General features: G+C 43.0%; 1 protein-coding gene across 1 annotated transcript in view; it reads left to right on the forward strand.

Moving 5' to 3' along the window:
* SNTB1 (syntrophin beta 1) overlaps window positions 1–23244 on the forward strand; it is a 113418-nt gene that overhangs the window by 58408 nt on the left and 31766 nt on the right. The window contains exon 3 of the mRNA XM_005143832.3: window positions 13771–13978. Coding sequence (XP_005143889.1) covers window positions 13771–13978 — 208 coding nt within the window. The remainder of the gene's footprint in view (window positions 1–13770; window positions 13979–23244) is intronic.

A 23244-nucleotide genomic window follows, 5' to 3' on the forward strand; every position in this document is an offset into this window, starting at 1 on the left:
GTCATGGTTTTAATTTTTGTTGCTGTCACATCCTGTGGAAAGAGTGACTTCTGATTTTTACTGCAGTCCAACACGGTGCAGAGTACAGTCTAAGCCAGGTTTTTCCATCCGAGCACACAGTACCTCCCTGTCGTGCTAGCTGCAGTGTAATAGCAGCATCCCATCGATTCGCATCTTTACCTCTTTCAGGCTTTTTTAACAATTCTGAATACTGGGACGGATGCTTATTAGAAGTGCTATTACAATGCAGCCATGGTTTCCCACTGGAATGTACCAGTGGTGTGTTGACCCTGGCTGGTTGTTGGGTGTCTGCAGAGCTGTTCCTTTGACATTCTCACTCCTCCCTCTGTCTGCAGTTGTTCCTTTGCAGCAACTTTTCCCCTTCTTAAATACTTTATTACAGAGGTGCTGCCACTGTTGCTGCTGGGCTCAGCCTTGGCCAGTGGTGGGTACATCTTTGAGCTGTGTGGAATTGGTTCTGTCAGACATCAGGAGAGCTTCTAGCAGCCTGTCAAAGAAGCCACCCCTGTAGCCCCCTCGCTGCCAAAACCTTGACATGCAAACCCAATATATTATCCCAAGATGGTAATCTGATTCCACAAAAATAGTTTGATCTTCATTCACAGCAGAGCCCAAACCATGTCCTTACATGCTTATGACACTTCTGTTTCATAACCCAGTGACCTGACACACATAGATCTTATAACTGATGGTGTCACTTTGCTGGATGGCTTTAAAGAGCACTGCTGACAGGCTGCCAAAGCATGTGCTGTCCATAAAAGGACTCCTCAGGACTATAGCTGAGCTAATTTTCCTCTAAGCCCAAGCGTGGACGTAGAAAACATGAGTTTTCCAGCAGAGATATTACTCCAGTGCAGGCTGGAGATCATATCATAGCAGGGCTGTGGGACCAGGCTTGAACTGGTTTGGTGTTCAGCATGAGAAGATATCTGCGTTAAAGGACCCAGAAGGAAATACCTACTTGTTGGCACTGAATCATCTCCGCTTGTTGGAAAGATAAAGTGAAATGTGGGTTTAATAGGCTTGAAGGAAGCTACACATATGGTTTTCCCACTAGATCTGATAGCCCTGCATAGGATTTCTGCTCCTCCTTGAAGAGTGGCCTCAGTTAAGAGATTCTGTGTCTACTCTGTGGTGGTTTGGGAGCAAAGTTAAGTGCTTTTAGAGCCAGCAGTTCTCAGATATCTCTTTCACCTAACCTGTCTGTGGGTTCATTCTGAAGGAGGTAGGGGATTGTCTTGCCTCTTACTTGATCAAAAAAGCTGTAAGGTACCAAGAGGAAGATATTTAATACACACCAATGCCAAACTTAATGTACGGGATTTTTCTTTTTTTAATGGTACAAACATGGTAACAGCAGAACGGATGCAGAGCATCTTACTGGCATCTGTGTCATTCTCCTCTAGACACAGGCTGGAAGAAACTAAGTTAAAATAATTAATACTTAAATCTGTTCTTTTACTCTATTTCTTGGGGTTTTTTACCTGAATTTTTACTGATAAGTGTCTTTGGTGGCAACATTAAAGGTTAATGTCAGGCTGAAAAAGAGGAGCATCCCCTTCTAATGAAAGGGCATGTGAGAGTGGTCTCATCTAATAATATCAATAAGCAGTTAATCGTACTGCAGAATAAAAAGCTTTTCATTGACTCCTAATGTTGATATTAAGGAATAGGAAAAAAAATAAGTCTCTGAGGTGAAATTTGTTCTGTTGGTGCTTTTAAAGTCTTGGGACATAATACAAAGGTACTTACATACACAGCACAGGAGACATGACATTCCCTGGAGGAAGGAGGCCATGCTGCATGGACTGAAAGTTTCCTCATCTGCTTTTGAAATCACCCTAAAATCCTCCTTGCCTTTCATTCAGCCAGAGCCAGGAAGTGTGGGTTTGATCCTGCCAGCTCTTAGTATGCACAGATCACAGTTTTCCACTGCCAGGAGTCCAGAGCAGTGTGATCCTTACAGGGAACTTCAGCAGGGATCCAGTCTTAAGGATTGAGTTACTCATTGGCAGGATTTGGCCCTCAGATGGGAAAGGTTTCCCTTGGTTTTGAAGCTAGGAAAAAAGAGCCAAGACAGATTCCCAGCAGCATGGTGCCAGCTGCATGCAGTGGCAGTGCTGCAGCAAGCACAGTGCAGCTTTGTAGACTTCACACCAGGACACGTGGAGGAATAGATAAGGAACTTCCTTTATCTGTTGTCTGTTTCATAGCTGGACTGAGAATTACAACTGGAAGGTAGAATTGAGCAGATACGTGTTAAATGTGACAGAAGGACTGGCTGGTATCAATTCAGTCTGGGCTCTGCACGTTGAGCTGCATCTGGGAATTACCCAAGCTTCCCAAGACGACAGGGAGGTGTGAGACAGACTGAGACGTGTTTGCTCCAAAGGCAGCTACAGACTTAAGCTGCTTCATTACTTTCATTAATTTTAATTTTCTTTTTTCATTGATTCATGGAAAGAAGTACTTGCAATATTTACTGCAAAGCTGTTGCTCTCCAAAACTGAACCTATCCACACATTCGTATTAACACGTTTTTTATTTCATTATTTAATAACATGTCAGCAATGTGCAGTAACAGGGTCAGTGAGATATAGCGTTTTGAACTGTAATTGACGTGTAGGCATTTATGCAAGCATAATATAGCCCTGTGCAATTCTGAAATGGCATTTCAAAGTATTAAATACAAACCCAAATTCTGGTGAATTTGGATGTTTTGACTTTTGTTGCAGTAAGGCATGAAAACAAAAGTTGAAGTTTCTTTGAAATGAGAACTGAGTTTCAGCCAGGTTTCATATGACATAGTGAAAACTAGTCCTTGTGCCAAAACACTTGATCCGTGAATGCTGATAACAAATATCAGAAGTTAGCAGAAGAGCATGAAGATAAAATAAAGAAACAAACATCTTTAAGTAGAAGAATCTATGATACTAGCATAGGACTATATACGCTATAGAGCACTGCCCAATGATTGACTTTATGAATGCGTTTCTGATGCTTGCCATTTTCAGCTGTGAGGCTAATTGTTTATTTAGGGTGATGTCTGAAGTGCTAGTGGAAACTCCATGCATCCTCAGTAAAACCTCAAAAGATGCATGTAGGTTGGGACTTGCCAGTATTCCCAGGTTCACTGCTGATCCAATGCACAAACATTTTTCTTCAAAAGGACTACAAGACTTGACATATTCAGACTGGAAGTTCAGAAGCATTTTTGTACCAAAAGGGTGGTCAGACACTGGAACAGGCTTCCTAGAGATGTGGCCGATGCCCCAAACCTGACAGTGTTTAAGAGGCATTTGGACAATAGTCTTAGTAACATCCTTTCACTTTTGGTCAACCCTAAAGTGGTCAGGTAGTTGGACTAGATGATCATTGTAGGTCCCTTCCAGCTGAACTGTTTTTGTCTAGTCTATTCTGTTCGAAGAAGGAATGATAGCCATTTAGCTCTTGCACCTCTTCAAGCTTGTGCTGGTACAATTCAAGAGTGAACAAGGAGATGGGGAAGCAAGTATTAGGCAATGGAGAAGAGTATGGACATCTTGACGAACATGTGGGCTGACTCATGCCTCCACCCTGCCTGTTTCCTGCTGGGTAAACAGGACCATACTTTGATATTGCCAGGCACAAGCAGCCACTGGTATACAAACAAAAGCTTGGATTCTCCTTGAACAGAGTGTAGTTTAGGTGTGCAGTTTCACAGCCAGCTTTTTTACCAACTGATGAGGGAGCAGATCCCCCCTAGTCCTGTACCTGTTGTGGGGCTGACAGAGAGCGGGGTGCTGCCACAGTGACCATGGTACCCAGACTGAGTTATGGCTGCTCCTATGGAGCTTAGGTCCCATTTGTCTTGGGGGTTTGATAATATTGGGCTCAGCCAGTGGCACTGGCTGCTGGTAGAAGCACAGATGGAGTGAAGGGCTGAGCAAAGGCTGAGTCTGGAACCCAAGCCTATGGTGATGGACTGTTTCTATTACAGCACACTGGAGCTGTGTCAGCCCTGGGTGGACACCAGCAGTTCTGTGGCCCTTCCTGGGGATGTGGAAATCTTCTGTTCTTAATGGACAGTGCAGATTTAGCAGGGCAGGCCTCTGGTTTAGGAAACAGGTCTCTGTTGCCATGTGCTGTAGGTGGGTGAAAGAAAGACACAGGACTTATGTATGCACGGGGGATAGAGCAAAGGTAAAGATACTATAATGGGCACATTACTGGTATTAAAAAAAATCTCCCTCCACAGCTCCTCAAGGAATTTGTCCCTTGTTCCTTGTGCTTTACTGAGCTGCTCTCTGGCTGTAAATAAAATCCCCGTGAAATGGAAAGGCTGTACTTATTTTGCAGTGTTGTTGTGAGCTACAGCTGGAGATCTTTGGATGAAAGGCATATAGTACTTAATTATCATTATTGGTACAGACACGTTTTACTATTCAAATATAAGTAAGTCCTTTGAAGAAGCCACTGAGCTGGCTAGAGTCAAAGTCCTGATTTATATCCTGAATTTTTGTTACTTTTTTTTCCCCCCTGGTGGGCTGTGTTTATTATCTGTTTAGATTACTGTTAAATTAAGGAAGAAATCAACAATCCAACATTAAAGCAACTTGAAAGGATGTAATTCAGATCCAGAAAAGAACAGAAATTACTATAATCAGGGTGAAACTCTGGTTGACTCTTCTCTCACCCTTAAATCACCCTGTTATGCTATCACAGTGTGTATGGGCTGTTATAGAAGGATAATCTACCACTGTGAAGCCCTTTATATCCTTGTCTACAAAGGGTTGTGAATTTAAGATCAAGGTGAATGTGGGTTTTAACCTTAGCTCTTGACTATTTTACTGGTATGGATCCAAATCCTCCTTTTGTGTAAAGCTGGATGTTTCTTGTCATGTTCTTGTTTGCTTACAGTACTGTAACTGCTTATCTGCCCCAAAATCTGCTCTTTACTGGAAGGGATGAATAAGTAGGCGGCACTTGAGATTTATCTACTGTTTTCTCCTTTCAAGCTGACAGAAGTTAGGTGATTTAGCTAAAATGGCATTTGCAGCATCCCCTTCAATACCCTGGGGATAGAAGAAGGAAGAAGTTGGGATGTGGGGGAAAGGAGTGTGATAGATGAATAGCTGGGCATTGGGGAAGGCCTCCTTCCTTGATATATTTATATGCCCTCTCTAAGAATTTAATGGTTGTGGGATTCTCCTTCATATCCAGGATCAGTGCTTTCAGACACAGGGTTATATGTGAGACCTGCAAGATTCCATTTCTTCTCTTATAACAGAGGGCAATCATTAAATGATAGAATTAATTGGCTCAGGCTGGGCTGTCTGATTTTCCTCTGTCATCTACATCATCTGCTTTCTCTGCAGCTCTGCAGTTGCTGGTACATTTTGGAAGCTGTAGTCATCTGTCTTGATAAGGGGCAATTTTCCAACCCTGGAGGAACTGGAGCTCTGAAGCCTCAAGGAGAAAGTGTCAATTTTTTTTTCTTTTTATTTTGGGGTTTATTTTTCATTATTGGAATCATTATTTTCTATCATGTGTGAAACTCCCCACCAGCCAAACAAGTCATCAGGTTTGCTCGAGTTTATATGAACCTATAGCTCAGCCTTACTTCCTTCTCTGGCTTCTGGAAGGTCACTGAGATCAGACACTGTCCCTTCTGTAGGATTAAGCATTTTGGTCTCTCAAATCAAATCACTAGGTTAGCTTCTGGAATAAAAATGCACCCCAAACAACCCAAAGGCCATTTTCTCCAGAGCACCCTCAAGGGTATTCATTTACATAAATACATTGGCAAACCAGGCTGAACTTTGGATGTTCATTTACTTGTATTTATTTTAGGCTTAATTTTCATACTGCCAAATCATGTTAAAATAGCTTTCTAATGTCCTAGTGACCTGCTGTAGTCCCTGAGCAGCCTTTGAGAAGTGAATTGCTGGGGGAATGTGCCAGGATTTGGGGACACAGTAGTTTTCAGCAGGATGTTTGAGATACGAGTGTAGAGCTGGACAGTTATGGCATGTTGTGACTGACCTTCAGTCTGTGCAGGTCCTGGTGAATCTGGGATTAGTTCCATCTCATTTTCCTCTAAAACAAGTTGCATCTTTTCCCCTGACATAATGACATGGGACTTTCTCCCCTCCCCATCCTTCTGGGTCAGACAGGTGAGCTTCTGGTGTCCTTCACATCTAGCACAAATTGAACAGGAAAGGGCAAAGCTCCTGCACATGTTACTCAGAAAAAGTGTCTGTGCATACAAACAGATATGTGAGCATAAATAAAACTCTGTGTCTGTGTCTGTGAGCGGGATCGAATGTGGCCTGACAAGAATCAAATGTGTGATGGTGAGTGGGTGGCGAAGAAGGATGTGTGTGGTGGGGAGGTGGCAGTAGCGAAGCTGGCAGAATGCTTTCAGATGGATTTTTGATTAAAAAACCTTTACCCAAGTGATTCTTTTCTGTGAAGATATTTAAATGATGAGATTATGGAGGAAAAGAAGAGATGTTGGTGGGTTTTGTGTTGTATTTGGGTTTTTCTTCATACACTGCTTCAGTTACTTTTGAAATCAGAGAATTTCGATTGTTCCAAACAGCTCCTACTGTAGAGGATTGAGCTGAGGAAGAGAAATAGAAGCAAAGGAACTGGAAATTAATCAGGGGAGAGGGAACAAGAAGAAGAAACTGCCTTGAGAAATGCATGGAGGGAATGGAGAAGAACAAATTAAGAAAAAGTGATGGGCAAAGAAGCCAGCCGGCAATGTGAAGTGATGTACTTGGTGGAAGTGAAAACTGCAGCAGATTTAACTAGTGAAGGTTTTTGAAAAAAGGGAGATAAATTGAAGCATTGAAGAGTTGGAAAAAGAGAAATGATTCAAGAAATGTGTGGCAGATTAAAGGGAAAGGAAGAGCAGTTGCGAGTGCTGCAGGGCAGGACAGAGGAGGGCAAACAGTTAATCGTGTTTTATGTGTGTCTGCCTGTAAAGGTATGTATGTGCTGACATCCAAGCTGCCACTAAATAATGTTGGAGAGCAATTTTAACACCCTTGAGATTTGCCAAACTAAGAAAGCTGATATGCAGGGGTTTCAGTTTACTGCCATGCTCCTCGTCCCCACAGTCTTTGTGTTATGGCATGGAGCCCGTGACAGCCTCAAGACCCTTTTTCCTGCCTGGCTGTTGTCCTGTGCTCAGTGCTGGGCTTTCCCTTGCTTATCAGCAGGTCTGCAAATTGGATTTCAGTCTTACAGCTCTGATGGCCTGACCTGCCATTAATCAACGAGCAAGGTTTTCAGCTGGTGTACTTGAAGCTGCACCCTGTGTAATCACTTGTGCAGTAGCACATTGCAAATCACAGCCACAGCATGCTCCTCAGGGTGGATTGCCATCATAGATGCCCTGCTCACTGTTGGTAGGTACTGAGATTGGGCTTTAGTGCTTATTTTGTACGAACAGATATTGCTATTTTAATACCCTGTGGTCACGTCTAGCTTTCATATGTGTTGCTGCTGATGGAAATTCTGCTTTTCCTGTAGTAGGAACTGGGAAGAGTTACACTGAAGTTGTTACTCCTTCTCATCACTTGCATACAACTTTTACTTCAATCTCTCAGTCTATTCAATGGGAAGGTGAGTTTGCTGCCAGTAGTGAAAGTGCCAGGAGGTGACCCATGCCCACCATCCCTGAAAGGCTGGCATTGTCTCCAGGAGGCTGGCTCTCAGCTAGTGCTCTGTCCCCAGCACTCAGAGACCAGGAATTGATCCACAGGGAATTTGGGGTTTTGATGTTGTGGCTGTTGAACAGGCTTCTGTTCTGTTTCACTTGGCAGCTAAGCAGTGATCCCTGGGATTTCTTGATTGTGGAATCCAAAAAGTAGGTGTATAAACAAATGAGACACTGAGACACAGACTACTAGATGAGATGGAGCTGCTGTTTGTCTCTTCCAGCAAGATTTTCTACCATTACAATTAATTCCCCAGACAGAGCTCATCTATCAGCAACCCTGATCACTTGTCCCATTTCCCAATTCATTTTCATCCATGCTTGTGAAACATGCCCCTTCTTTCCCCTGGGTCTTACTACAGCACTCCCTACCAGCAACAGTAATTGTGGTGTTCCTTCTCAGAAGATGTCTTCTCAGAAGACATCTAATTCTTCTCTCATCTCTCATGAGATCTTAGTTATGCAGCAGCATGAGATTCTTCACTCTCACCTCAAATCTGAAGGGGTCATTTACCACTGTTACCAGCTACAGTTAGGTGCTCTTTGCTTAGCCCAGATGCAGCACCAGCTGCACAAGGTTTGCCAAAACAATAGTTCGTTTCCCCAGCATTAATACATTTCCCCACATGCTGTGAGAGTTGCGTCGTGGGTTTGTGGTCAACGTATTGACCCCACAAGTCACTACATCTTCTGGTCTGAAAGTTTCAGGCAGCATCTTTTAAAGGTTATATCAAATTCCTACCATGCCTCTGTTTGTTTTCGGGTTTTTTTTTTCCCAAGTAACTGACCTCACTGCCCCTTGAAACAGCACTTTTGCCACTATTAGGTGATGGAAAGTGAAGAAGGCTGGACTGTGTATTCCTGTGTTACCAACACTCGGCACTATTGCAACCAGAACATGAATGAAAAATTCAAGCAATAAAAAGATAAGAGGGCTTTGGGGCAACGAGTGGAAAGAGTTCTGCTCCTCAGCACCACAGACATTTAAAAACTATGAAATTACTTTTGTAGTTATTCTGGGCAAAGAAGGAGGCAGAGTGTGATGTGCTCTGTAGATTGCTCAGCATTAGCACACAGCAGTGCGAGCAAGTCCATTACAAAATCAGATCCTTTCCTTACTTGCATGCAGTGCAACTCCACTGGTATCCCTTTTATTAAAGCCCAGATGGTGTCAAATAGAAATGAAAGCAACTGTGGCAGCTCATTGGTGATACATACTCCCTCTATACCTGTACTTTGTACCTGTCTAGTCCAGCTCCCAAGAAACGAGTATGCAGTGTTTTTACCACTGTAAGTTAAGACAGCAGGTACCCTCGTGATAGCGAGGGGGCTCAGAGCCTTTCATATAGAAAAAGATCCACTTAATTACCCCTTGGTAAAATTACTTTCACCTCCATTTAGCTGTATCAAATGAAGGTGCTTTTTCAGTGTATGCTGTGGCATTCATTGCAAGTCTAGCATACTCTCTATGGAATATTTTTCTTGCAGACTAAACCCTAAGTTTCCATTGGTTAATTTTAATGCATTTTATTCCTGATGCATCTCCTGATGCTGCATGTAGAATTAAAAGAAGATATAAACAGTTTTTTGACTTATTTTATAATAAAACTTACAACAATTTAAATATAATCTCTGTGTTCCTTGAAGTCCCGTCCCCCCCGCCCCTTATGCTGGAAAGGCTCATGTGTTTGTACACTCAGAAATCAACAAAAGTGCTTACTGTGGTTTCACGTGCAAAGAATGATAGAGGAGATGGAGTGAGCAGTTTGGCCCTTGATCCCTTTCTAAGTTTGCAGCCTGTGGCAGAGTGTTTTGTTTCTGGCTATGCTGGTGTAATATCAAAGTAGCGCGATGAACTTGAATAACTCTGGCTCCAGCTTATCATTAACTTCAAGGGATTTACTCCACACTTTAATCAGTCACTGAATGCATAATCTGACCCAGGAAGAGGTATAAAGTGTAAATCAGTGCCTGATTTGGTCCTGAGCCAATGCTGGTGGGAGAAGTGCTTTCAAGAGATTTGATAAAAGGTATTTCTTAGATAATGAACACTCCTACAGAAAGAGTCCTTATCAAGTGTGGAATGAGTATGCTCTATCAAACATTTGCTTTCAACTTCTGATCCTCTGTAAAGTAAAAAACCTGGATAATGAAGCAAGGGAGCTAGTTTTGGCCTCTTACATGCAAGGTTATGGCACTGGGAGGTGCTGGGTTTTGTGTCACCCCGTGTTCTGCGGGTGGAGAAGGGGATGCTGGAAACATTGCGGCTCAGTGGGACTCTTTGAGAAGGAGAGGGAAAATTACTCTTTTATTATAAGGTTTGCCAAATGATCTCTGAGAAAATGTGATATCATTCATATGCATTGCCAAGCTGGAGAGATGCCGCGCATCTTGGCAGCCATCTAGAGCTAACATATAATTCCTTTGGGTTGGTATGGGCTTTATCAGAAACAGCTCCATATGCAGTATTTACATAACTGTGGTGGAGTGTGAGAATAAACACAGCTGTGGCATTGCCCTAAATATTTCAATTCAGCAGGGAATTAAGGGAACTTTATCACTGAACTGCAGATAAACAGAAGTCAGTAAGCAGTGGTCAGTTTAGCCAAGGAGCAAATCAAAGCTACAATGGCTGGACTGCTGGAAACATTTAAGTGCTTTAGTGTTGGAGTTTACTAAGGTCATTGGTATTGTTTTTGCTTTTCAAAAAATATGGAAATGCCATCAGTCAGCTGTTACACATAAAGCATCATCCAAATGGATTGGTGAATCAAAGCACTGTAGGCTGGAAAGCAGAAAAGGGGAGTGTTTATAGGTACAAAACACTTTCAGCATCTGATTGCTGTCAGAGCCCATGGGTTTCCAGGAAGATCTTAAGTTTGGTTTAGTGTCTCCATCCTGATTGACTGAGACAGGAGTCCTGGATCTTTAGTGGAAATCTGCAAGTCAGGTTTCCTAAGCATAGTTTAGTGCCCAGATCTTACAGCAGTAGCCAGCAGCAGAGTTCAGGCAGTTGAGGATTTACACTTTCATCCTTAAGGTATGAATTAGAAAGGTGCCCTACCTAGCAGCTTCCACATCAGTGATGTTCACAGACATGTTCCTTGGGCTGGACCAGTGCCATGGGTAAAGGAAACGATTTCAGGGCTGTCAAAGCAGCATTTATTCCCATTTTGAGCTGACTTTTGAGAAGTGTAATACGTATTTTCCAATCTTCCTGTCACTCAGCTCAAGGAACACGGTACACTTTCTGCAGTTGGCAGTGCATCCCCATCAAATTTTGATGACTAATAAACGGTCCCCAAAATAGCCCCATTAGAAGTCACTAAAGGATGATATTTTAAGAGTATTTTTGCAAGCATGGTTCCATATGTGTGTATGCATACATATGCTAGATTATGTACATTGATATCACAGTAGAATGTGAATATATTAGAATGTGCATAGTTTAGAACCCCTAAAACAGAATTGTTAAGAGCTGTCTAGATGTTCATTATTTTAAGGGACAGAATGCTGAATACTTCAATAGCCACAGTCAGGGGAAATACACTTTGATGAAAGCTGAATACTTGTTTATGAATTAATCCACTTGCTTTAAGTAAGAATTTAAGCATTTTCAAAATTGGAGGGAAGTGAGCTGCATTTGGAAACTCTTTCAGCTCTAGATAATGTATTTTTAAACCAAAGCCTGCTACAACTCTAACTTAAAAAAGATACACAAGTTTGCTGCTGTTCCTTTTCAGCTGAAAAAGCAGCATGTTCTTATGAGTCTTTATAGTCCTTGTTCAGCAATTTGTTTATTGCACCATACACAGTGATTTTGGAGGTGGGATTTCCCTTATAGAAACCACAGGCTTAATAAAGAGCCTTGTTTCGTACAACCCATACAGTGCATTAACATTTCTCAAAATCAGCACAATACTGCTGTGCTATCCAAATAATTTTTGTTGTCAAAAGAAGTATTAAGATAGGAGATAGAGTGCAGGAAATTTTGAGTGCTGCTCCTTATGATTTTTGCCCTGCTTTGTCTGGGTAATGTACCTTTCCACCTTTTTGGTGGTAAAATGGGAAAGCTGTCACTGACCTTACTTGTAACATCTCCCACCAAAAAGTGCCCTGTATGCAGTAAGCAATATTTTACTGATTACCACAATGTACTTTAAAAATCCAGGTCTGTATAGTTTGTTAATAGTTGTCTACAAGAGTAAGTTCAAATTCAGGTTCTTATGGTAATGGAAGAGCAGTGGAAAGACAGACCCAGGTGTGTGATAGCTGTACGTGATTGTAATGATCATTGGACACAAATGGCCAAATCATAACCATCAGAGATGGCTTTTTCTCTTAGTTCAGAAAAGAAGTGTGTGGTTGGGAACATGTCTATCTGTGAACATTGTTTTCTCATTCACCAGCCTGGTGTCATCTGTTAAGGAATTTTTCTTTTGGTACCTGAAGTTGAATCCTCAGTCCATCCTGGAACATCTAAATAGCTTTTATTTTCAGACAGTGCTGAGCTGCAGCTGTTTTACTGAGGAAACATGCATTATTGTGTTGGCTCAGTGCTTTCTGAAAAATCAACCCACTTTTTCAGCTATCCAGAAGTGATTTAGGACCCTGAACTGTTCAGCTGCTGAGTTTGGAAAATCATGACCTTTTCTATCTTTAGAGCAGTGTCTACGTGGCGACCTCCCCTTCCCAAAATGGACAAACATGAGAGCAGCAGTCCTTGCTCTCCGAGCCCCAGAGACCTGCACAGATTGAGTTGCGCTGTGTTCTGGGCTCTGCTCTGGTTTAACCAATTAATTAAAACGTATTTTGTAATTGCATAACAAGCATTTGCATTACAGTACTGTTTTGAACCTCAACCTGAATAAATTCCACTAATTACTTTTCTGCTACAGAAAGGCATCGTTGTGTGTCCCAGAGAATGGGCACCAATACACAGGACAGAACTATGCGTTTAGGCTCAGATCCCAAGTTGGATTTGTGAGGGTAATGTTCAGGGACAGTTACTGTATGTGTGTAATGAAAAAACACAAGTGTGATACAGAGTCGAGTGATGGGCAGTGACCAGGGCTTGGTTTATAAATTGCTATATAAAGATAAACCAGACTATTACTTTGTGGGTTATTTAATAAATGTTCAAGTTAAAGTGGCCCACAAGCTATAAAGAGCACACAAAGCCCCACTAATAACTTATAACTTCACTGAGAACAGACCTGAAATAGCTGCTGCTGCCTCTCAAAGCATTTTTGTTGCTGTTAGCAAAGGTGTTGGCACAAGTCCCATGACCATGATGGACAGGATTAATTTTCCTGAAAACTGTGTTCACTTGTGAGTTTCAAACCACAGTGATGGGGTTGAAGCCCACAGGATGGTCTAGTAAGCATGTTTTGGGGGAAAAAATACCTCTCCATAGGAGTTTGTAAAAGATGCCTGCTAACAGCAATCATTTGCAGTTAGCACTTTCTTGCTGCCATTATTAGCAGGATCTAAATGGAGCACTAAGGATGTTTGTATATCCTGGAGGTGGCCAACTGTGGTGGGCTTCAGTTTGATGCATAGTGGTGTAACTGAAACCACAGTGCAATCCTAAGAAAACTCCTCCATTTGGGATGAGGGTGGTTTTCATTTAGCTCTGCATATGTAAAATAAATACATTGAGAAACTCCAGCTAAAGAAGGCAAGAGCTTATCCCTGGCTTCTCCAGAGTCATCTCCCATGCAGTTCTGGGTTATTGCCATGTCGGTGAATGTGAAGGGGTGAATGCTCCTGTTGTCTTTATTTGAAACTCCTATTGACATGTTATATGTGGGGTTGCATCAGCAAATCCCCTTCTGAAGGATTTTACTGTAATGCCAGTACAGACCTGGCTTCAGTTAGAATGATCTTCTATTCAGGTGTGGTAAAGGTAAGTTTCTAGTGCTAGATCTTGGTATCAGTATCTTTCTTTTTAACTCACTGCTAACACTGAGCAAGGTAATAAATTTAGCTGCCTAACAGTCTCTAAGTGAACATAATGTTTTTCCCCCCCATTTTTCTAGACTTATTGAAGTTCATTCACCTGATGCCAAGCACACCGTGGTGCTCAGGAGTAAGGATTCAGCTACGGCCCAGGCCTGGTTCAATGCCATCCACTCCAGTGTCAATGAGCTCATCCCCAGGGTGATTGCAGAGGTCAGAGACCAGCTGGGTAAAACAGGGATTGCTGGAAGTCGAGAGATTAGGCATCTAGGCTGGCTTGCAGAAAAGGTAATGGAAACATTCTTATTTTAATTTCTAAGCTTGCTCTTTCCCTCTTTCTCTTTGTTCCTGAATTCAGCCTTGTCTGCAAGTGGAGGGTAAATGAGGTTCTGGGGTTTGCTTTCCATGAAAATCTTTCTTTTCTTAAGGTGCCAATTTTTGTGTTCCTTTAAAAAATTAAAAATTAAAAAATATCCCAGAGTCTTTGCTTCTATATGCCAGTTAGCAAAGGCTTTCCTGAGGGATCGAAACTCATGATCATTCAAGTTCAGTAATGGGGCATAAGTCACAAGAACTGACATCAGCCTTGAGCTCCTCTGCTATGTCTGCTGTTCATGTACATGAGCTGTCACCTTTTTACTCAGTGTGGGAAGTAACCAGTTACTTGGTCCATGGTCCATGCCTCCGCTATGCCTGGCCACAGGAGCTGGGCATTGTCGAGCATGAGGTGGTGGCCCCACTGCACCTGAGAGCTTGTTCTTTAATTGCAACCCTGTATTGAGCTGAGCTTTGTAGAAGACCAAGCTTGTAATTGCAACTCTTAACCCGTGTCTTGCACAATTTGAGTCTTAAAGTATTTTATGTCACAGAGCAAACCTGGTGTTCAGTTCAAGAGTAGTTTGGGATCTATTGACCTGGTGAAAGCTGATGTATGAGTGCACAGAGATGGTGACAGTGTGAGATGATCTGGTTTTAAATCAGTAGTCTCAGAATTTGTTTTAGGCACTGTATCAACTGGTAAGTGTGGATTTGCTATGGTAACAACATCAAGACTGTGCCTAGAAATATCTCACATCCACATAGAGCTTGGGTGGCCATTCAGAGCATCTTTGCCTCTTCAGCTGCCATCTCAACCTCTGCATCTAGCACAGGTGTGGAAAGCTGTGATTGCCATGAAAAAAGTACTGTACATGTTAGCTCTCTCTGGGGTTTTGTAGATTAAAATATGGGATACAGGTCGTGTATTTCTTTCTACTGTCCTTTTAGAAGACACACCATTAAGTTTTAGCAAAACATGGGTCAGTCCACACCGTTTGTAGTGAGGCAAAGATTGCAAAACCTTTCAGGCAGTTTCTTTATGTTTTCTTGTCCCTCCCTCCAAGTTTGCAGAGTGGGGAGGATAGCACAGCTCTGTGGCTTGGTGCCACAGAAAATGTAAAAATTGGGGGGAATAATTGGGGATTTAAACACCAACGTATTGGTAAGTAAATATTGTTAAACTGTGTAGCCATGGGGTCTTTAATCTTGTTTTCCTTTTTGTATCTGTTTCCATACACTCATGAAAAGCTGAATATAAGAAGCTTTTTCCATTCAAAATCCTCTCATTTGAAAGAGAGTAACTGCTGTATAGCAGATCATACAGAACTCATATGTAAAATACTCAGGTCGTTTTAAGCAGACACATGGCACACTTCTGCTTCATGGATTTCATCTCCTTGCAGTTAATCCACAACATCCCGTTCACACATTTCTTTCTCCTTTTTTTGCCTTGTGGACTGAGATCTTATTTCATGTTACTCATTATGGACTGGTTTGAGGTCCTGCTGAATTTAGTGCTGAAACTTGTGTTGCCTTTAATAGAGCCAGGCTGCAGCACTATGCATGTTCCAGTATATTTACAGTGGCTGTCACCAAGAATTAGAGAGATTTGCAGTGACATTGTTTCCCAAAAGCCAGCATGTTTTTTTCACTAAACAAACCTTCCAGAGCTGTGCAATAGTCATGAGTGAGGTCAAAAGTTCCCAACTTCCTGTCATGTTGGAGGCCTGTTGAGAAGTAGAGAAGATCACTACATATGTTAAAAAGCGATGCAAAATTGCTTTCCCTTTGTTACTCTACTGTGGTTTGTAGAGCCTATGTTAAAGAAATATAAACTGCAGTTTGGGAGAAGGTATATATATTGTATATATGCAAAGTGTATATTTTTAGAGATGTACATTAGAGATGCTGTTCACGGTTAGCACAGGGTAGTTCCTAGATGTTCCTTGTGCAAAACCTGGGTTTGCCACTGGGGAAAGATTAAATTTTGCAGTGATTTTTAGAAGCACACCAGGAATACTTGTGTGCTTCCATATATACCCAGTGGTGGGCTGACACTGGTTGGACACCAGGTGCCCACCAGAGCAGCTCCATCACTTCCCCTTTGCAGCTGAACAGACAAGAGAAAATATCACAAAAGGCTGATGGGGTAGACATAAGAGCAGGGGGAGATCACTCACCAGTTACTGTCAGGCAAAACAGAATAAATTTGGGGAACTCAGTTTAATTTATTACCAACCAGAATAGGGTAATGAGAAATAAAACAAAAGCAGGGTTTGGTTTTATTGGTTTTTTATTTGGTTTTACTCCCATCTTCCTCCTGGACTCAACTTCACTCCCAGTTTTCTCTACCTCTTCACCCCCAGCAATGCATGGGGACAGGCAATGGGGGTTGTGGTCAGTTCATCACACCTTGTCTCTGCCGCTCCTTCCTCCTCAGGAAGGGACTTCTCACACTCTTCCCCTGCTCCAGCATTGGGTCCCTCCCACAGGAGACAGTCCTCCAGGGACTTCTCCAACATGAGTCCTTCCTGCAGGCTGCATTTCTTCATGAACTGCTCCAGCGTGGGTCCCTTCCATGGGATGCATCCTTCAGGATCAGACTGCTCTAGTGTGGGCTTCACACGGGGTCACAGCCTCCTTTGGGCTTCCCCCTTCTTCATTGTGGGGTTCTCCCCAGGCTGCAGGTGGGTGTCTGCTCCACCATGGGCCTCTGTGGGCTGCAGCAGAATCTCTGCTCTGGCACCTGGAGCACCTCCTCCCTTACTTCTTCACTAACCTTGGTGTCTGCAGAGCTGTTCCTCTGACATTCTAAACTGTTTCGAAAAGCATCTTAGAGTGAAAGTTTTAAGGCATCCTTTATGGCATCGCATTACATTACTTATATAGCACATCCTCACAGTGAGTTCTCAGCAAAATGGAACGATGCTAAGTGAGATGAATTCCTCGGCTTGTTTAGGGAATGCAAAATGTAATCCCATAGAAATTTCACTGTAATTTGCTGTGATTACTCTCTGCTTTCATTAAGCTGTTTCCTGGTTTGACATTTTTTATATGTCTCTGCTCTAAACTTAGCTTTAAACTTCAACCTTTATGGTACTACAAAAATAGATTCATTAGCAAAACCTCCCTCAGGTGCGTAACATTAAAATAAATAGTAGGTTATCTAAGGTACTAAGCAATGGCATACTAACAGGCTTCTTACCCCTTCACCAAACTTCCCTGTGAAGGCAGCTCTAAATTTGTCATCTTCAGCATGACACATCCATTTCACAAATCCACCATCAGGTCCCTGGCTGTGCCATGGGGTGGGGAGGGAAGATCCACTTGCAGGTAAAGCAAAGAGCTCTGCATCACTTTAAGAAAGCAAATGCTTACTGTGTCATTGTAGGTAAGGAGAAAAACAGCCAGAAGCAATCATTAGAGATGCCATATTCCCTCTTTTATTAAGGCACCAGCCTTGTCCTGACCTTGACTTTATGGGAAGGGTTTCTGAAGCTGGTCGAAGATTAGGGAAATGTATTAGTCACCAACATCCTAAAACTTTTCTGTAACAAAGAGAGATGTCAAGTACTGTTTGGTAAGTGTGTGCTCTCCTCATCCCCTTTTCTTTCTTGTATTTGTCCTCCCTTCAGCAAGACCTGTGGCATTAACAACCATGCTGGGCTGGAGGGAATAGCTACATGTGGGTTTTAATCTTTCCAGGTATTTTTTTAATGCTCCTTAAAAAGAGACTTTTAGTAACCAAATGCAAAAAAAAAAAAAAAAAAAAAGCTAGGAACGTCATCCTAACTGAGGAGCTTTTCCATGTATGTGTTCATTGTCAGTCTTCTTTCCAGGAATGGTTCCAGTCTTTGTAGAAATGACTTTTCCACCTTTATGTTCCCCACTTTTTAATAGTTCTGCACATGTCATGGCTTGTAGAGGAGCTGAAGGAGGCATCACTGCTTTCCTCCTCACGTTTATCCACCTACCACTGAGTTCCTTTGTGAGGAGCACATTTTGCTCTTGCGCTGGAGAGCTGAAACATTGAGGAAATGGCAGTTTATTTTATCACTTGTAATGTCTGCTCAAGTAGACTGAGATATTGTTGGCAAAAGCTTTATCTACATTTTTGCCTCTTTAATGCAAACACAGAAAGGTGTTCTGGTAAAAGCGGTTTTGAGAAGGTGGCTTTTGCCAGTTCATCAGTCAGACACATAAGCAAAAACATGATTGGTTTAGGGGAAGGTGAAGCTGTAGCCGGGTGCCAGGCTTGTAGCTGGGTCAGTTAAAAGAAACAATAAAACCCTAAGCTGTGTGTCTCTCCCTGTCCTTACTGTGCCAGTGACACTTCAGATGTAGGCTTGAAGGAGACACAAAGCACTTTGGCAGCCAGAGACTGTTCTTTCTGGATGTCAAATATCTTACAGGCAGTAAGTACAGGCTTCTTAAAATGATCTCAAAGCTCCTTTGAGAAACTTAAAAATAGGAGTTGCTGCAAGTTGTCTTTTGTAATGTTAATATTTGAAGCTACAGAAAAATCTTTCTTTTCTCACCAGATTGCAACCCCAGTGCTTGTTTTCTGTTCGTGTTGCTCTGCCTGCATAGGGCAAGTGTGTCACTGGTACCACAAATCTGGTCTGGGAATCAGGGAGGAGAAAACAGTTGATATAGGATGGGAAGTAATCAAAGCGGCAGAGTGAATCAGAGTTGTTCTTATGCTCCTGACACTATCTCTCAAATGAAAAGTGTGCTAGTATATTACAGGCTGTTCAGTCTCTTCAAACCTGAGACAACCATATCATGGTGTTAGAGCTGAAACGTGAGCATGTCACAGCAGAGTGATCTTTGATATCGAGCTGTTATTGCAGTATTATATTTATCTTCCTGCTCTTGCTCTAATTCAGTGGAGTTAGTGATAACAGCAAGATTATGAGCTGTGCAGGCTGTCCAAACAAGATGTAGGCAAATAACATGACAGTGTATTTGAAGGTTTTTTTTCTCCCCAGTATGAAATGAAAACATTTCTGTTTTACCATTTCCTTTAGAAGTAGGTTCACTGGTTAACAAAACAAATAGCAATAGACATGCATTGTTATTCTCATCAGAGACAAATGAGTTTTCAAATAAGCAAAGAGAAGCTCGAGTTTTAAAATTTTATGTCATTTCCAAATTGTAAAAGCAAGCTTAAAATGTCTTTGCACATGAAAACCAGCAGCCCATCACGCAGTTAAAACATTTTGCCCTTATTTAACATTGTGAATATCTGATCTTAAGCACCTTCCCCTGAAGCACAGCAGCTGCTAGGCAGCATTTTAAAAAAACCTCACACAATCATGTCGATGGTTGGGGCTGCTGACACCCCCCTTAGCTCTCCCAGCTCTTCATTGCAGTGGTGGCAGTGCTTGTCTGACCCTGAGCCAGATCAGATAGTTACACTGGTAGAAAACACGTTGCTTTCAGTGGGGTAGAATAAGTTTTCTGCAGGTTTTATGAGAAATGCAAGTCCCAGTACAAGAGAAGCAGCAACAGCCTGTGGCAAGGGGAAAGGAACTGGGAAACCTCGGTGCCTGGCAGGATCATGGAGCAGATTCTCCTGGAAACCATGCTAAGGAACATAAAAAACAACAAGGTGGTTGGTGACAGCCAGCATGGTCTCACTACGGCGAAATCCTGCCTGACCAATTTGGTGGCCTTCTGTGATGGGGCTACGGAACTGATGGACAGGAGTAGAGCAGTTGATGTCATCTACCTGGACACTGTCCCACACGACATCCTTGTCTCTAAATTGGGGAGACATCAGTTTGATAGGTGGACCACATGGTGGATAAAGAACTGGCTGGATGACCACAAACAGAGTTGCTCAATGTCCAACTGGAGACGGGTAACAAGTGGTGTCCCTTTTTGGGTGTTGGGACTGATCCTGTTCAACATCTTTGTCAGCAACAAAGCAAAGGGCGCCCTCACCAAGTTTGCCGATAACACCAAGCTGTGTGGTTCTGTTGATACACTGGAGGGAAGGAATGCCATCCAGAGGGACCTTGACACATTTGTGAGGTGGGCTGATGCCAACCTCATGAAGTTTAACCATGCCAAGTGCAAGGTCCTACACCTGGGTCAGAGCAATCCCAGGCACAGCTACAGATCGGGCAATAAGAAAATTCAGAGCAGCCCTGCAGAGAAGGACTTGGAAGTGTTGGTCAATGAACATGAGCCAGCTTCAGTGTGTGCTTGCAGCCCAGAAAGCCAACTGTATCCTGGGCTGCATCAAAAGGAGCGTGACCAGCAGGTCAAAGGAGGTGATCCTGCCCCTCTACTCTGCTCTCGTGAGACCTCACTTGGAGTATTGTGTGCAGTTCTGATGTCCTCAACATAAAAAGGACATGGAACTGTTAGAACAAGTCCGGAGGAGGCCACGAGGATGATCAGGGGACTGGAGCACCTCCCATATGAAGACAGGCTGAGAAAGTTGGGGCTGTTCAGCCTGGAGAATGGAAGGCTGCGTGGAGACCTCATAGCAACCTTCCAGTATCTGAAGGGGGCCTATAGGGATGCTGGGGAGGGACTCTTCATTAGGGACTGTAGTGTTGACAATGGGTAATGGGTTAAAACTTAATCAGGGGAAGTTTAGACGGATATAAGAAGTTCTTTATTGTTAGGGTGGTGAGGCACTGGAATGGGTTGCCTAGGGAAGCTGTGAATGCTCCATCCCTGTTGGTGTTCAAGGCCAGGTTGGATGAAGCCTTGGGTGCCATGGTTTAGTGTGAGGTGTCCCTGCCCATGGCAGGGGGGTTGGAACTGGATGATCTTAAGGTCCTTTCCAACCCTGACTATTCTATGATTCTATGAAAAAGGGCTGCCTTGTTAGGTAGTGTGTAATTCTTTCTCTGGTCTAGCTGCCTCATCAAACTGCTCAATCTGAACCAGCAGCATGTTCAGGAATAAAAACTGGGTTATGTGAAGTCCCATGTCTTTCTTCTAGCTGTGGAAAATACATGTGCTTGTTTAGGCTGAAGCTGCAGCAATCTTTGGGTTGTACTGCGTCTTAACCCCCAGTGGAAATCTGGGTATGGTTTAACCAGATAAATAATCTGGTAGAAACGTGGCATTTGCTAACTACTGCTGCAATGCCTAATTTCTTTGCAAGGAATTTACACTCCTGTAGTGTGATGTCCTTTGCAATTTCTAGTCTCTGCAGGGTTTTTTTGTTCTTTCCCTTCAGTCTGTTTTCTTTACTAATTATCTAGGTATGGTTGGAAGTACTACCCATCTGTAATGCCAGGAAGAAGAGCAAGGCAATTTGGTCCTGGTCTCCCGATTTGAGTGGCTGGAGAAAGATACAATTTCTCATCTTGACAATACACAGCTAGTCATAATCTTAAAATTGATCTTACCTTCTGGAGATTACACATCCCCCAAATCGGAAAAATCTTCTGAGTGTCCTAAATTAGAAATTGTGCTTTTTAAATCCCACCTAATTACTCGCTGTGGAGCACTTACATCCAAATGAGGAGTCCTGCTTTTGCCCTGTGTCACTTAACCTTGCAGCTTATTAATTCCGGAACTTATTTGTTTGCTTTGTGAAACACCACAACAGAGCTCTTAATTACATTAACAGTCTTCATTATCTGGGATAGCAATCAGCCTGTTCTTAGGAAAGACGTAAACCTGAAATAGCATGAAGAGTAATTTCCTCTCCTAGCTTCAGCGAGGTTCCTTCACAGGCCACTTTTATCAGCAGTAACATCGTTCTCCTCTTGCTGTAGGTGCCTGTAGTAAATGGGTACATTAATGAAGACTCAGGCAGAAAACAGCCGCTTAATTCACCATACTGTTTTAAATGCTTTGCCAGTCTCTATCTGTAACACACATGCTATCTCTGCCCATGCCACTGGGAGCTGAGCAAATGATAAATCAAAGTCAGGCAGAAGTGCTCAGTGCAAGGGGATTGGAAAGAAGAATAAGTGGATATAAATCATGAAAAATTACAGGAGTCTGATGGTAAATGCATGAAGCACCTGAGCTTGAAAGTCTGTATTTCTGCAGCACAATTTGGTTGTTGTAGTGAAGGAAAACCCCTCTATCGGGTAATTGCAGAGCACAGTGAGTGAGTGAGCACCACTGGGCCTGTGGTAGCCTTCAGCTGTTGAATTATTCTTGCAGAAATGGAGCTGAAGTGTAAACCAGGGCCCTCGCCCTTCCCATGAGGGCTGTCTGAGTTGTGGCCGGATCCCAGCAGTGGTAATCACATCCTGCTTGCTCTCCTTCTGCCTCAGTTTTGATCTAACCATCTTTAAAACTGAAGTTTTAACATATTGCTGTCACTGTTCCTATGAACCCCAAGAACAATGAGAAAGTTCCTTGTTAATGTCACCCTACCGTGGAGTTTTATTTAACTTCTCCCATCCTGCATCAGGGGGAACTGTGAGCCTGGAGCCATGATTCCTGCTCTGGCAGCCATGCCTACTTAGGCAAGGGGGGACATGGACTGTAGGTGGCATCCATGTGGTGGTCCATGGCTCTGCTGCAAGAGGGACCTCTGCAGGTGTCCTCCCAACAGACCCAGAGCAGGGTTGGAGAGGGGAAATGATGGGCTGTAGCTTGGAAGTGGGAGAGAATGCTGAGAGGAAACAGGGGTTGATCACTGCCTCCCGGGGTGTGGGAGCTGTTCCTCTCAGTTCCTCCACTGTGGTGCAGTGACGGCTGTGGGAGCACATACTAGCATGGTCCTGAGCACCGACCACTTTGCACAGCATGCATGCTTAACTCTTCTACATAACCAAACCCAAACTGCTGCTTGCCTGGGCTGGGCTGGACAAGCAACGACTTTTGGTAGATGAGGTTTTTTCTTCCCAGATGTCTGAATTTTCAGGATTTTGGCCCTCTCCATCTTTTGCCTTGACAGCTACAGCTGGATCTGCCCAAGGGTCCATCTCCTGTCACACATATGCCGGGTCAGTTTGCCTCTTGTGGCTTTGCAGGTTTGAAAGCCCGTGTTTGAACATATTTGCAGTAAAGTTCAGTTGGAACAAAGCCAGGAAAGATGCAGGCATGAGGTGAAGGAAGGCTTTGATCCCCTTCCATCAGAAGCAGGTGAAAGGCCTCCTTTTTTCTCTCAGCCTCTGACAGTAAATGTTGCAAGATAGACAGTGATGGAATTGGAGACAGGAATGTTCCTTGGTTCTCAAATATGATTTAAATGCAGCATAAGCCTGTCCTTATAAAACACATGTTGCATAAGGAAGCAGAGACCT

This window comes from Melopsittacus undulatus, chromosome 1, assembly GCF_012275295.1.
Source record: "Melopsittacus undulatus isolate bMelUnd1 chromosome 1, bMelUnd1.mat.Z, whole genome shotgun sequence".
NCBI classification, from domain to species: domain Eukaryota; kingdom Metazoa; phylum Chordata; class Aves; order Psittaciformes; family Psittaculidae; genus Melopsittacus; species Melopsittacus undulatus.